Source organism: Salmo salar, chromosome ssa22 (assembly GCF_905237065.1).
Source record: "Salmo salar chromosome ssa22, Ssal_v3.1, whole genome shotgun sequence".
NCBI classification, from domain to species: domain Eukaryota; kingdom Metazoa; phylum Chordata; class Actinopteri; order Salmoniformes; family Salmonidae; genus Salmo; species Salmo salar.
Window position 1 is genome coordinate 36302665 of NC_059463.1, and position 14077 is coordinate 36316741.

Sequence of the window (14077 nt, forward strand, 5' to 3'; positions counted from 1 at the left end):
ATTTGGCAGTACGTCCAACCGGCCTCACAACATGTAACCACGCCAGGCGAGGCCCTCCACATCCGGCTTCTTCACCTACGGGATCGTCTGAGACCAGCCATCCGGACAGCTGATGAAACTGAGAAATGCTTTAAAGCCATTTTGTGGAGAAAAACTCATTCTGATTGGCTGGGCCTGGCTCCCCAGTGGGTGGGCCTATGCCCTCCCAGGCCCACCCATGGATGCACCCCTGCCCAGTCATGTGAAAACCATAGATTAGGGCCTAATTATTTTATTTCAATTGACTGATTTCATTATATGAACTTTAACTCAGTAATTTCGTTGAAATTGTTGCATTTATATTTGTTCAGTATACATACAAAAGGAACAGCAACATTTCAGCAAAAGCTTATAGTTGGTTTTGAGAAGTACAACTTAGAAGTACCTGAAGTAACAAACCATAACTCAGAAAATGTGCTATGTTACTGTACATCGTTTACGTTTGTAACATCCAGGAACGAGAATCCATGAGTTTGGAACATGCTAGCACTGCCCCATTCCCTCTCATTGTATTTGCTAAAGTAAACATCTGAATTGTGGTGGATTACAGTTTCTCCTGGCCCGTAGACTACTGTCAAGGTAAGGAACCATTTTACTAATTATGTACGTTTTGGTGAAGCAGAGAGGATATATTAAAACACAGGTTTAAAAACTGTGGGTGAAATATACATTTAAGGGCTATTTGCATTGACCTATTACACAGTGCACCTTTAATTACAAGTAAGGGTTTAAAAATGGCAATATAAAACAAAATGGCACCATTCATACTAAAGGTGTGGTCTTGCTTAACTAGAATAAGACTTTTCACATTAAAATGAATCATCTCAATAAACATGTAAAAACAGGGAGTGTTGGTCTCTCTGGGATATAGGCTACTAGCGCACATTGCCCATCTCATATGTGGAATAAATAAAAACAATTATATCTACATCCATAAGGAATCATTGATGGTGTGGTGAGACAATTGGGAAGCACCAGGTGAAATAGGCCATCCTGCATAAGAGCAAAAACAAAAACACTTCAAATTAACAATACTGTGAAGGTAGTCCTGACAGCTGGAGGCAGGGAGCAGTGGATTTGTCAAATAACATTGCTTATCTGAACATTGCTGTTCATTAACCATAGGGAATGTAAGTCAAGACATATCATGACAGTATCTCCAAGTCAATATTATTCTATTCTTTCTAGTTATTTAGACACTAAGCTCTTGTGAGGTTGCTATGAAACTTATTTACATTGGTATCCCCTGTTAGAGTTAACAGGATGAGAGAAAATCTTATTTAAATGAGGTGAATGTCAGAGAAAAACACTCACCTTTGGTGTGGTTTATCTTCCAGAGCCAATGCTTCGATCCTCAAAGATGGTGATTTCAACCTGGGGAGGGGTTAGTTAAGGAAGCTGGGATCCAGCAAGAAATGCAAGACAGTTACACAAGAAAGGTCTAGCTGTGCATCCCAAATGGCATCCTATTCCTTTTACAGTGCACTACTTTTAACCAGAGCCAAAGGAAAATATAAAGGGATTATGGTGGCATTTGGGATGCAGCCACTGTTAGTGTGAGCCTCTGGGACAGTAAAGGATACAACCCTGAGACCTCTCTCGATTGGGTCCGTAAGCAGCAGTCCCAGAGGAGCGTAGATCTTCTCATTCTGCTCCTTGATGAACCTAGCGATCTTCTTCAATACCTAGAGACAAAAAAAGTAAGCCCTTCACCCATTCATGGCTTGGCCTCAAAAAAAAGACTACACCTAATATGGCCACTGGTCCACGTCATAAAACATAGGTTCAGTCCCAAATGACAACCTATTCCCAATATAGTAAGTGCACTACTTTAGACCCGGGCCCACAGGGACCAACCCTTGGCCTACATACTTCTATGGAGAAGACTGAGGGACCTACTTTCTCATAATGGGTCTCCATACAGAGGAAGATAGTGTAGGCGGTCATGCAGGCCAAGCAGCCCTCCAGGTAAGACTTGCCACCAATTTTCTCAGCCTCAGCATAGAGGTTGTTGAGCGTCTGCATCGTCTCCTCAAACTGTTGCCTGTCAACCTGAAAAAAAATGATGCCCATCGATCCCTCAGTAAGAGCTCTGCTCGACCAAAGTCACTGAGCAATAATGGAGAAGTAAACTGACTACAAAAACTGACAGAATGTATGACAATTCTATTTGAACAGCAGTCGGCTTAGTAGCTGTGTGGGTGATCGACGGCCGCAGACAAGATGGCGGAGTGAGTGGTCGCATTAAACTGAGCTCCTGAACTTTAACATTGAATTCAAACCCTAATTTGAGTTTGACGATGATTACAGTTAAAAAAAAACTTGCTGTCTTTTTGGGGATTTTTTATTAGTTTGACGGTTTACTGAATCACTTTGTTATACGTCAAGCAAGTTCAGCCAAGCCTAGCTAGCTAGTACTGTAACATTAGTGGAGATGGAAGCTAGCAAAATGTAGAGGGAGCTGTCGTAAACGAGGTAGATCCTATCAACTATATGGAATATTTTGAAACTACCCCAGAAGTAACGGTACAGAGGTCAGAGGAATTAGTCTTTGGTACAGGTGTCCAAATAACCCCTTCGAAACCCTCCAACCTGAAGAGACTATGAGAAAGTGACACCGGGCAGACTCAACCATCCCAGCCTATCACCAATGAAGCCATCTTCGAGGCAATCCAGGGTTTAAACAAGAAATTTGACGAATAAGATTGGCTTAATGGCTTTGAGAGGTTTCATAAAAATACCCTCCCAATTGCAAACGTTTCCAAAACTACAGAGTTTAATGCAGCAGGCATTAATATTACCAGATGATGCAAAACTGTTGAAAAATAAAGTTGATGCCCTGACAAAAGAAAAACAATGAGCTGTGCACAGCCAGTGCTGAACAGAACCGATACAAGCGCCGATGAGGGCTGAGACTGAATGGGCTACCTGAAACTGATGGTGAGAATATCAGAGGGATTGTGATTGACATTATTGGGAAGGTTTGTTCCATATCCCCGATACATCTACCGCGATGTTCAGGGTACACCGTCTCGGAGATAAGAGAAAGGAGAAGACACAGACAGGTCATCATTATGTTTGCGTTGAGGAACGTGAGAGACGAGGTGTGGAGAGCTGCCAAACTTGCGCCGATCTGCAGGGAGAAAGGCATTCGCTTTGCAGAAGATTTGAGCAAGCGCGACAGGGATGCCCGTTCGAAGCTGTGGCCACAAGTCGATGAGGCAAGACGGGGGGGGGCTTTCGCGAGGGGTTTTCTGTCATTGACGGCCACAGGGTGGAGCTAAGTGACTGACTGATTTATGCTTTAGGAGTTGGCCTGTTTATACAGTAGTAGGCTAATGAAGCAATATACCGTTTCAACTGGTAAGTTTATTAATGCAATCGTTTATCTGAACATAGGGCGATACTGTTCGTAGTGGCGAGTTTTGGATGTGAACATTAACCAAAGTAAGCACACTGTGGTTTTTGTTTCTCATTTGATGGCTTACTAAGATAACCGTTTTTATTCATTGTGTTTGAAGATCGATATTATGTAAGTAAATATCAATTTATTTTTCATATGGCTTGATTAGCTTTCAGAGATGTCTTTATTAAGTTTGAGAGTTCAATTGAAGATCTAATCTATTAATATAATATGTGTTATTACACAATCTATCCATTTATTTTCCTTTTTATGGTCGTTACTGTTCGTCAACAATTTTTGAAAACGTATGCTACCTTTATATTATTCAGGGTCTAGACAACTATTTCTCTTTCATTTTTATCCTTGCATACCAGGGGTTTACAGAACAATTTAAAAACGCAAGGCAATTTTTAGTTTTTGTAAAGATTTATTAAAGTCCAATTTTTATTTCATTTCAAGAGACACATTCCTCAGATGCGGACTTAAAATGCTGGACTTCACAATGGAGTGACAATATCATTTTTAGCCATGGCTCATCTCATTCTACTGGTGTGGCAATACTTTTCAGATGGTTCCCAGGTACAGTTTTAGAAATCACATTACATATAGGTAAATATTTATGGTTATTACATACTGCCCCCCCAAAAATTAGGACATCTATTAGTAAAGTCTTAATTGAGTTGAAAAACAAATATTTTACAGATACCATTGTTGGAGGTGATTATAATGTTGCTCTTGATGCTCCTTTCCGATATTTGGCGTTCACAGAATCCAACTTTAAAACTATTTTCTTGGTTCAACTCTACAACTAGCGACATACAATTAAAATCTAGAATTGATTATTGGTTGGTATCTTCCAATCTTATATTTCCTCAGCTCCTCTGACACACCATTGTTCCATTCTTCTTTCCTTTTGATAATGACAAGAGATTTACTAAAGCATACTGGAAATGAAAAAGTCATTTTGTTTACAGACTAAAGCTCTTATCAGAGAGACCTGCCTCTATTCTGCTCTCTCTTCTACTAACAAATGGGAAATTATTAAATTCAGAAATCGATGTCTTGCCATCACTACTGGTAAAATGCTAGCTCAGAAAAGATTCTCCAAGGAGATGGATATTATTGTCGTTATTAACAGGTTGAGCAATAAACTTGATTTAAATGAAGATGAAAAAGCAGAGCTTGCTAAATGCCAATGTGAACGACATATACAACGATAAGGCGCCGGGTGCCTTCATCCGTTCAAAGGCCAAATGGATTGAAAAAGGTGAAAAAGAAACATCTAATTTCTTTAATTTGGAGAAGAGTAGGCAAACTAGGCATAGTATTACATCCATTTATGCAAGTGACACAATATCTGATGATCTTGAAGTGATTAATAAGAAAAATACACTTTCTACAGTTCACTATATCAATCTCATCTTTCAGAAGGCGACTTGGATTCCTTTTTTGATTCAGTTAATAACTCTATTTAGCCTATAGAAAGGTTTAAGAGATGATGTGATTCTGATATAGATATTACTGGAGTTGGACCAAGCAATTAAACAAATGCCTATAGGTAAATCTCCTGGACCGGATGGCCTGACTCCTAGCTACATTTTTGTCCTGATATTAGAGAGTTATTGCTTTGTCTACAAAGTGGGTATTGCTAATGCTATCTTATCTCCTTTGAGACAGGGACTAATAGTTCTTATACCCAAACCAAAGAAGTACTCTCTTTACCTGGACAATTGGAGACCTAGTCAGTTGCCAACAACGTGATGGAAGTTACTAGCCCATGTCTATGCCAATAGACTGAAAAAAAGGCCTTGATGATATAAAAATCTGTGAAACTCATATCAGCCTTCATTAAAGCAAGGAGTATCCATAACCATGTACGATTGGTTTTAGATATGATGATGGCTTTATATTGTTTTTAGATTTTTTTTAAGGCTTTTGACACTTTAGAACACAACTTTCTATTTAGAACACTCTCTACTTTTGGGTTTGGGGAGAATTTCTGTAAAGTGATAAGGATGATATTAGCAGTTCGGTGGCTATAAGTAATGGCACATCCCCTCGTTTCTCTATTGCCAGAGGAATTAGACAGGGTTGTCCAATACCCCCTCCTATTTATTTTAGCCACAGATTTACTAGCCATTTTTCTTAAAACCTGTTGGGGCTAGGGGGCAGTATTTTCACGGCCGGATAAAAAACGTACCCGATTTAAACTGGTTACTACTCTTACCCAGAAAGGAGAATATGCATATAATTAGTAGATTTGGATAGAAAACACTCTAAAGTTTCTAAAACTGTTTGAATGGTGTCTGTGAGTATAACAGAACTCATATGGCAGGCCAAAACCTGAGAAGATTCCATGCAGGAAGTGCCCTGTCTGACAATTTGTTGTCCTTCTAAGGCATCTCTATCAAAAATACAGCATCTCTGCTGTAACGTGACATTTTCTAAGGCTTCCATTGGCTCTCAGAAGGCGCCAGAAAGTGAAATGAAAGCTCTGCAGTCTCTGGGCGAAAAACAGCAGGAGTTTGTGAGTGGTCAGGCAGGGAACACTGACACTGGAGCGCGCGTGCACGAGAGGACTCCATGTTTTTCTTTCTCTCTTTGAACGAATACAACGTCGCCGGTTGGAATATTATCGCTATTTTACGAGAAAAATGGCATAAAAATTGATTTTAAACAGCGTTTGACATGCTTCGAAGTACGGTAATGGAATATTTAGACATTTTTTGTCACGAAATGCGCCCGCGCGTCACCCTTTGGATACTGACCTCAACGCACGAACAAAACGGAGCTATTTCAATATAACTATGGATTATTTCGAACCAAAACAAAAATTTTTGTTGAAGTAGAAGTCCTGGGAGTGCATTCTGACGAAGAACAGCAAAGGTAATCCAATTTTTCTTATAGTAAATCTGAGTTTGGTGAGGGCCAAACTTGGTGGGTGTCAAATTAGCTAGCCGTGATGGCCGGGCTATCTACTCAGAATATTGCAAAATGTGCTTTTGCCGAAAAGCTATTTTAAAATCTGACACCGCGATTGCATAAAGGAGTTCTGTATCTATAATTCTTAAAATATTTGTATGTATTTTGTGAACGTTAATCGTGAGTAATTTAGTAAATTCACCGGAAGTTTGCTAGTTCTGAACATCACATGCTAATGTAAAAAGCAGTTTTTTGATATAAATATGAACTTGATTGAACAAAACATGCATGTATTGTATAACATAATGTCCTAGGAGTGTCATCTGATGAAGATCATCAAAGGTTAGTGCTGCATTTAGCTGTGGTTTTGGTTTTTGTGACATATATGCATGCTTTGAAAATGGCTGTGTGATTATTTTTGGCAGGGTACTCTCCTGACATAATCTAATGTTTTGCTTTCGCTGTAAAGCCTTTTTGAAATCGGACAGTGTGGTTAGATTAACGAGAGTCTTGTCTTTAAAATGGTGTAAAATAGTAATATGTTTGAGAAATTGAAGTTATAGCATTTATAAGGTATTTGTATTTCGCGCCACACAATTCCACTGGCTATTGACTAGGTGGGACGTTGCCCAGGGAGGTTAACAAATCTGAGAATTTAAAAAGGGATCTGTATTTTTGGTAAAGACATAAATATCAGTCAATTTGCAGATGATACTGCCCTTTTCCTAAAGGATAGAGTGGCTATTCCCTTGGCTATTGACAGAATCAAGAAATGTTCTATGGCCTCTGGGTTGACTCTGAACCTTAATGAATTGGCATGAGATCACATTTGTTGCTGTGACTCCGTCAACATTGCCTCCATACTGGTTAAAAAGGAAGTTAAATATTTAGGAATTGTTAACACTAAAAACGTTTCAGATAAAGAATCTTTAAACATTGATAATAGGATTAATTCCATGAGTTTCATTAAGTCAGTGGCTGCAACGTGATCTCAATTTTGGGTCGTATTCTTTTGTCCAAGACTGAGGGTTTATCTGGAATAATTTACCCAAGTCAGTCCCTTTTTCTTTCTTCTAATAACATAACGGCAATTCTGTTATATTTAGATTTGTTTGGAGGAATAACACGCATTATATTTCGGAATCACAATTAGTGAAAGACTATGATCGTGGAGGTTTACAGGCTATTGATTGTTGTTAGTGGGTGCTTTTAGAATTAAATGGTTAAAATTGTCTGTCTAATCCTACCTCTGTGGTATCACATCCCTAACAATCTGTTTTTAAACTTGGTAGACTTGAATTTCTAATGAAATGTGATTGTGAAGTTTCACCAGCAAATTACAAATTTTTCAGGAACATTTTCCCCCACAAAACATTGATTTGGAATAACAGTGTTATTCAAATTAATAGGAAATCAATTTTCAAATGCCTTTGGTTTGACAAGGGTATTATTTTTGTATGTGATTTGGTAGACAACACTGGGGAGTTTTTGCAGTTTGAGTTTGTTGGTAAATTTCGGGTTAATATTACTCAGAGAGAATATATGAAGGTTTGCAAAGCAATTCCACTTCATTTACTTGGACTTATTAAGAACACTTATATCATGAGGTTGTTCCCTCTTTTCCAAGTTTACAAAATAATGACTTGAATCTTTTGGATAAAAAAAAAATGCAACAATAAGTGGATACAATTGGGAGTTAAGTACTTTTTGGTGATTATAATTCAATATATTGCTATGGAAGTAACCTTCCCATGCAATGGTCAAAAGTTAAAGAAACTAATTTTAAAATATTTTCTTCCATCTACCCTGTTAATGATTTCTTGCACAAAAGATTCAATTTTGACAAAATGCCATGTATTTTCATTCCTCTGATTCAGAATCTACAGAGCACTTGTTTTTTTTCATGCCGCCATTCTAGTAAACAATGGATTGAAATTCATGAATGGTTGTGTATAAAATCTCCAGAATTACCTACGTTTAACCTTTGATGTTAATTGGCATTATGTTTATCCTTGCAATTTCGATCATAACTATTTTATTCATATTATTATTATTCTCTTGGCCAAATATCATATTCACAAATGTAAATGTGGGAAACATCCCTTATTTTGTATTATTTTTTCATTGAACTTACAGTTTTATAAATCCCTCAAAGTTGTGAAACTTAAAAGGTTGAAAAAAGTATTAGAAGTCATGTCTCTGAATGTCTCATTGCCTTTTCAAATATTAATGATGTCCTGAATTATAATTCACAGGGATGTCCCTGTATTGATGTGTAATATTGTTAGTGTTGCAATTAAAATATGCTTTTTTTTAAGTATAAAATAAATTAATTTTTTTTTTAAATGTAAAAAGTGTGTATGGTCTCATACCCTAGACTCCAGCTCTGAGGGGAACTTGGTCTGGAACCTGCAGATTGTACCCGAGTTGTAGTCCCTCTGGACATACACTTTGGAGGCGACGGCTGCTTGATGTTGCAGGTCCTGCAAGTTGTGCGTCTGAAAGCATGAATTGAATAAACATCATGGGATCATTTGCCTAGTTATTAAGGTAACCCAAAAAGCTATCTAGCTAGCTACACAGACAGAAGGCTCAGTCTGGACAGAGGGCTAGCTAACGTTAGCCACATTTGTTGACAACATCTTGCTTGGCTTGTAAACCAAGCACCACAGTACAGGCAGCCACCAACTGTGAAATGTATATCCACTAATTCAATTAGGTAGACACGGCTTAGTTGTCAATGCCTAAATACAGTTAAAACGATCAATGTAATTTACCTCAGCCATAGTGGACGTTTTCCTTTCAGCTAGCTTCTTCGGGTAGTACTTCCGCACAGTGTTGCCAACAAATTTTCAGGGTAACTTGCTAGAGGCAGGTTGATTTGTTGCTAAAAGTTGCTAAATGACGTTGTGATGTCATTGCGTGATAACGTACAAATGCGTCGTTACGTAGAATACACAATAACGTTACTCAAATTTGACATTTGTTCAGGTACAGACTCCCACTCTTTTCTGTACAATTTTGATTGGGACATGTTGATTGATGTTGTAAGTTCTGTTCAAGATCAAACATTCGTGACCAACTATATTCATTGGGTTTGGCTTGTCGAACCCTTACTACTGCAGTCAGCCAACAATGATTTGGAATTTGCTGAAATTGCTGCTGCCTGTGCACAGCTGAGCGCCTGCTGCTGACGTCACTCACAATGACTTTTGCAGCCAGGCACGTGTGTTGTGGCAGTGTGATAGAGAAAATCGTTTTGTGTCATTTAGAGGGAAAATACGTGCATTTTAGTGTTTAAATCACTTTTCAAAAGTTGCTAAAAGTTCCAAATACATTTTTAAAAGTAGCTAAATTTGTTGCTAGGTGCTGATTGGAGAAAAAAAAGTTGCTAAATCTAGCAACAAAAATGCTAGGTTGGCATCACTGCATCCAACAATGATTAGCAATTTACTTAAATTGCTGCTGACCTGCTGCTGCCTGTGCACGAGCTGAGCGCCTGCTGCTGACGTCACTCACAATGCACTTTTGCAGTCAGGCACGTGTGTTGTGACAGTGTGTCACAGAGAAAATCGTTTTTTTTTGTCATTTAGAGGGGAAATGCGTGCATTTTAGCATTTCAGTCACTTTTCAAAAGTTGCTAAAAGTTCCAAATCAATTTTTAAAAGTAGCTAAATTTGTTGCTAGGTGCTGTTTGAAAAAAAAGTTGCCAGGGTATTCTGAAAAGTTGCTAAATCTAGCAACACAATTGCTAAATTGTGGCGAGAATCTGTCTCCGCACCATGCGCTCTCACCACTGGTGTCCCCCAGGGCTCTGTTCTAGGCCCTCTCCTATTCTCGCTATACACCAAGTCACTTGGCTCTGTCATATCCTCACATGGTCTCTCCTATCATTGCTATGCAGACGACACACAATTAATCTTCTCCTTTCCCCCTTCTGATAACCAGGCGGCGAATCGCATCTCTGCATGTCTGTCAGACATATCAGTGTGGATGACGGATCACCAGCTCAAGCTGAACCTCGGCAAGACGGAGCTGCTCTTCCTCCCGGGGAAGGACTGCCCGTTCCATGATCTCGCCATCACGGTTGACAACTCCCTTGTGTCCTCCTCCCAGAGTGCTAAGAACCTTGGCGTGATCCTGGACAACACCCTGTCGTTCTCCACTAACATCAAGGCGGTGACCCGATCCTGTAGGTTCATGCTCTACAACATTCGCAGAGTACGACCCTGCCTCACACAGGAAGCGGCGCAGGTCCTAATCCAGGCACTTGTCATCTCCCGTCTGGATTACTGCAACTCGCTGTTGGCTGGGCTCCCTGCCTGTGCCATTAAACCCCTACAACTCATCCAGAACGCCGCAGCCCGTCTGGTGTTCAACCTTCCCAAGTTCTCTCACGTCACCCGCTCCTCCGCTCTCTCCACTGGCTTCCAGTTGAAGCTCGCATCCGCTACAAGACCATGGTGATTGCCTACGGAGCTGTGAAGGGAACGGCACCTCCATACCTTCAGGCTCTGATCAGGCCCTACACCCAAACAAGGGCACTGCGTTCATCCACCACTGGCCTGCTGGCCCCCCTACCTCTGAGGAAGCACAGTTCCCGCTCAGCCCAGTCAAAACTGTTCGCTGCTCTGGCACCCCAATGGTGGAACAAGCTCCCTCACGACGCCAGGACAGCGGAGTCAATCACCACCTTCCGGAGACACCTGAAACCCCACCTCTTTAAGGAATACCTAGGATAGGATAAAGTAATCCTTCTAACCCCCCCCCCTTAAAATATTTAGATGCACTATTGTAAAGTGGTTGTTCCACTGGATATCATAAGGTGAATGCACCATTTTGTAAGTCGCTCTGGATAAGAGCGTCTGCTAAATGACTTAAATGTAATGTAAATGTAAATTGGCATCACTGCTTCCGCACAGACTGAACGTTTCAATGAGTATGCTGCCACTTGTCTTTTTCCTTCTCTGGAGTTTATATGGTGGTTGGCTACCAACTTTACGGTGCATTACCGCCACCAACTGGACTGATGTGTGGAACAGAGACAGTGAAGGTCTAAATCCTACCCAATATTATCATTTATTTTTATTTTATTTAACTAGGTAAGTCAGTTAAGAACAAATTCTTATTTTCAATGATGGCCTAGGAACAGTGGGTTAACTGCCTTGTTCAGGGGAAGAACGACAGATTTTTACCTTGTCAGCTTGGGAATTCAGTCCAACGCTCAAACCACTAGGCTACCTGCCGCCCCAAATCTCCCTAAGGAAATGAAATACATAATGAAATGCTCCATCCCCTGAAGATTTCTGCAGCAGTTAACTTAACCCTGGCTCTTTAACCCCATTACTCCTCAAATATAATAACAATTGCTCCCTTTCCCTACCATATTTCTGGAACTGAAATAGAACATGTTCCACTGTCTCCATCTTCTCCTAATAATGATCACACATCCCAGTTTGATATGTTCACTGTTCTCATTAACCCCTTGGCTTCTGCTTTACTGATTGACAATTCCATCTCAACATTAGGATGTTTAAGAGCCTGCTTGGGGATAACATCCACCTCATTCCACTCTACTCCCACATGAGCTGGCACCCAGAGGAACATCACAAATACTCCCATTCGTTTCACCCTATACATGCACTGCACAATACATCCTGTCTGCTGAGACAAATTAATTTAAGCTCATCAATGCAGCACAGGAGACCAAGCCATTTACTACTCTGTCTGGTCTCACCTCCTCCACCCACTAGTATGGCCAACAACTCCATTGAGTAAACAGAGAATTTATCCATTGCTGTCACTGCCACCTTAAACTCAGGAACACTCAAATCTGCACCTGACCTTGTTTTAGGGTCCTTAGGTCCATCTGTGAATATAAAGAAAGAATATTGTGTTCACTTACAACTGAATCTACTCCTTCCTCAACACTCTAAAGTCCATGGAGAACAAGAGCACCTCCTCCCAGCTGCCCACTGCACTGAGGCTAGGCGACACGGTCACCACCGATAAATCCATGATAATTGAACATTTCAATAAGCATTTCTCTACGGCTGGCCATGCTTTCCTCCTGGCTACCCCAACCCTGGCCAACAGCTCCGCACCCCTCGCAGCTACTTGCCCGATCCTCCCCAGCTTCTCCTTCACCCAAATCCAGATCGCAGATGTTCTGAAAGAGCTGCAAAACCTGGACCCGTACAAATCATCTGGGCTAGACAATCTGGACCCTCTCTTTCTAAAATTATCCGCCGCCATTGTTGCAACCCCTATTACCAGTCTGTTCAACCTCTCATTTTGTCCGAGATCCCTAAAGATTGGATAGCTGCCGCAGTCATCCCCCTCTTCAAAGGGGGTGACACTCTAGACCCAAACTCTTACATACCTATATCTAACCTGCCCTGCCTTTCTAAAGTCTTTGAAAGCTAAGTTAATAAACAGATCACTGACCATTTTGAATCCCACCGTACCTTCTCCGCTGTGCAATCCGGTTTCCGAGCTGGTCACGGGTGCACCTCAGCCACGCTCAAGGTACTAAACGATATCATAACCGCCATCGATAAAAGACAGTACTGTGCTGCAGTCTTCATCGACCTGGCCAAGGCTTTCGACTCTGTCAATCACCACATTCTTATTGGCAGACTCAACAGCCTTGGTTTCTCAAATGACTGCCTCGCCTGGTTCACCAATTACTTCTCAGATAGAGTTCAGTGTGTCAAATCAGAGAGCCTTTTGTCCGGACCTCTGGCAGTCTCTATGGGGGTACCACAGGGTTCAATTCTCGGGCCGACTCTTTTCTCTGTATATATCAATGATGTCGCTCTTGCTGCGGGTGATTCCCTGATCCACCTCTATGCAGATGACACTATTCTGTATACATCTGGCCCTTCTTTGGACACTGTGTTAACTAACCTCCAAACGAGCTTCAATGCCATACAAGACTCCTTCCGTGGCCTCTAACTGCTCTTAAACGCTAGCAAAACCAAATGCATGCTTTTCAACCGTTCACTGCCCACACCCGCCCGCCCGACTAGCATCACTACTCTGGACGGTTCTGACCTAGAATACGTGGACAACTACAAATACCTAGGTGTCTGGTTAGACTGTAAACTCTCCTTCCAGACTCATTTCAAACATCTCCAATCCAAAATCAAATCTAGAATCGGCTTTCTATTTCGCAACAAAGCCTCCTTCACTCACACCACCAAACTTACCCTAGTAAAACTGACTATCCTACTGATCCTCAACTTTGGCGATGTCATCTACAAAATAGCTTCCAATACTCTACTCCGCAAATTGGATGCAGTCTATCACAGTGCCATCCGTTTTGTTACCAAAGCGCCTTATACCACCCACCACTGCGACCTGTATGCTCTAGTCGGCTGGCCCTCGCTACATATTCATCGCCACACCCACTGGCTCCAGGTCATCTACAAGTCTATGCTAGGTAAAGCTCTGCCTTATCTCAGCTCACTGGTCACGATAACAACACCCACCCGTAGCACGCGCTCCAGCCGGTATATCTCACTGGTCATCCCCAAAGCCAACACCTCTTTGGCCTCCTTTCCTTCCAGTTCTCTGCTGCCAGTGACTGGAACGAATTGCAAAAATCGCTGAAGCTGGAGACTTACATTTCCCTCACTAACTTTAAACATCAGCTATTTGAGCAGCTAACCGATCACTGCAGCTGTACATAGTCCATCTGGAAATAGCCCA

The 14077-nt window shown here is 41.1% G+C and overlaps 1 protein-coding gene across 1 annotated transcript; it reads right to left on the reverse strand.

Moving 5' to 3' along the window:
- Positions 1-323: 323 nt before the first annotated feature.
- goga7 (Golgin subfamily A member 7) lies at positions 324-9201 on the reverse strand. The gene is given in 6 exon segments (NM_001141039.1): positions 324-1032; positions 1354-1413; positions 1623-1724; positions 1939-2091; positions 8737-8862; positions 9142-9201. Coding segments are annotated over 5 exon segments (438 nt in total). The 5' UTR covers positions 9151-9201; the 3' UTR covers positions 324-1032; positions 1354-1365.
- Positions 9202-14077: the final 4876 nt, after the last annotated feature.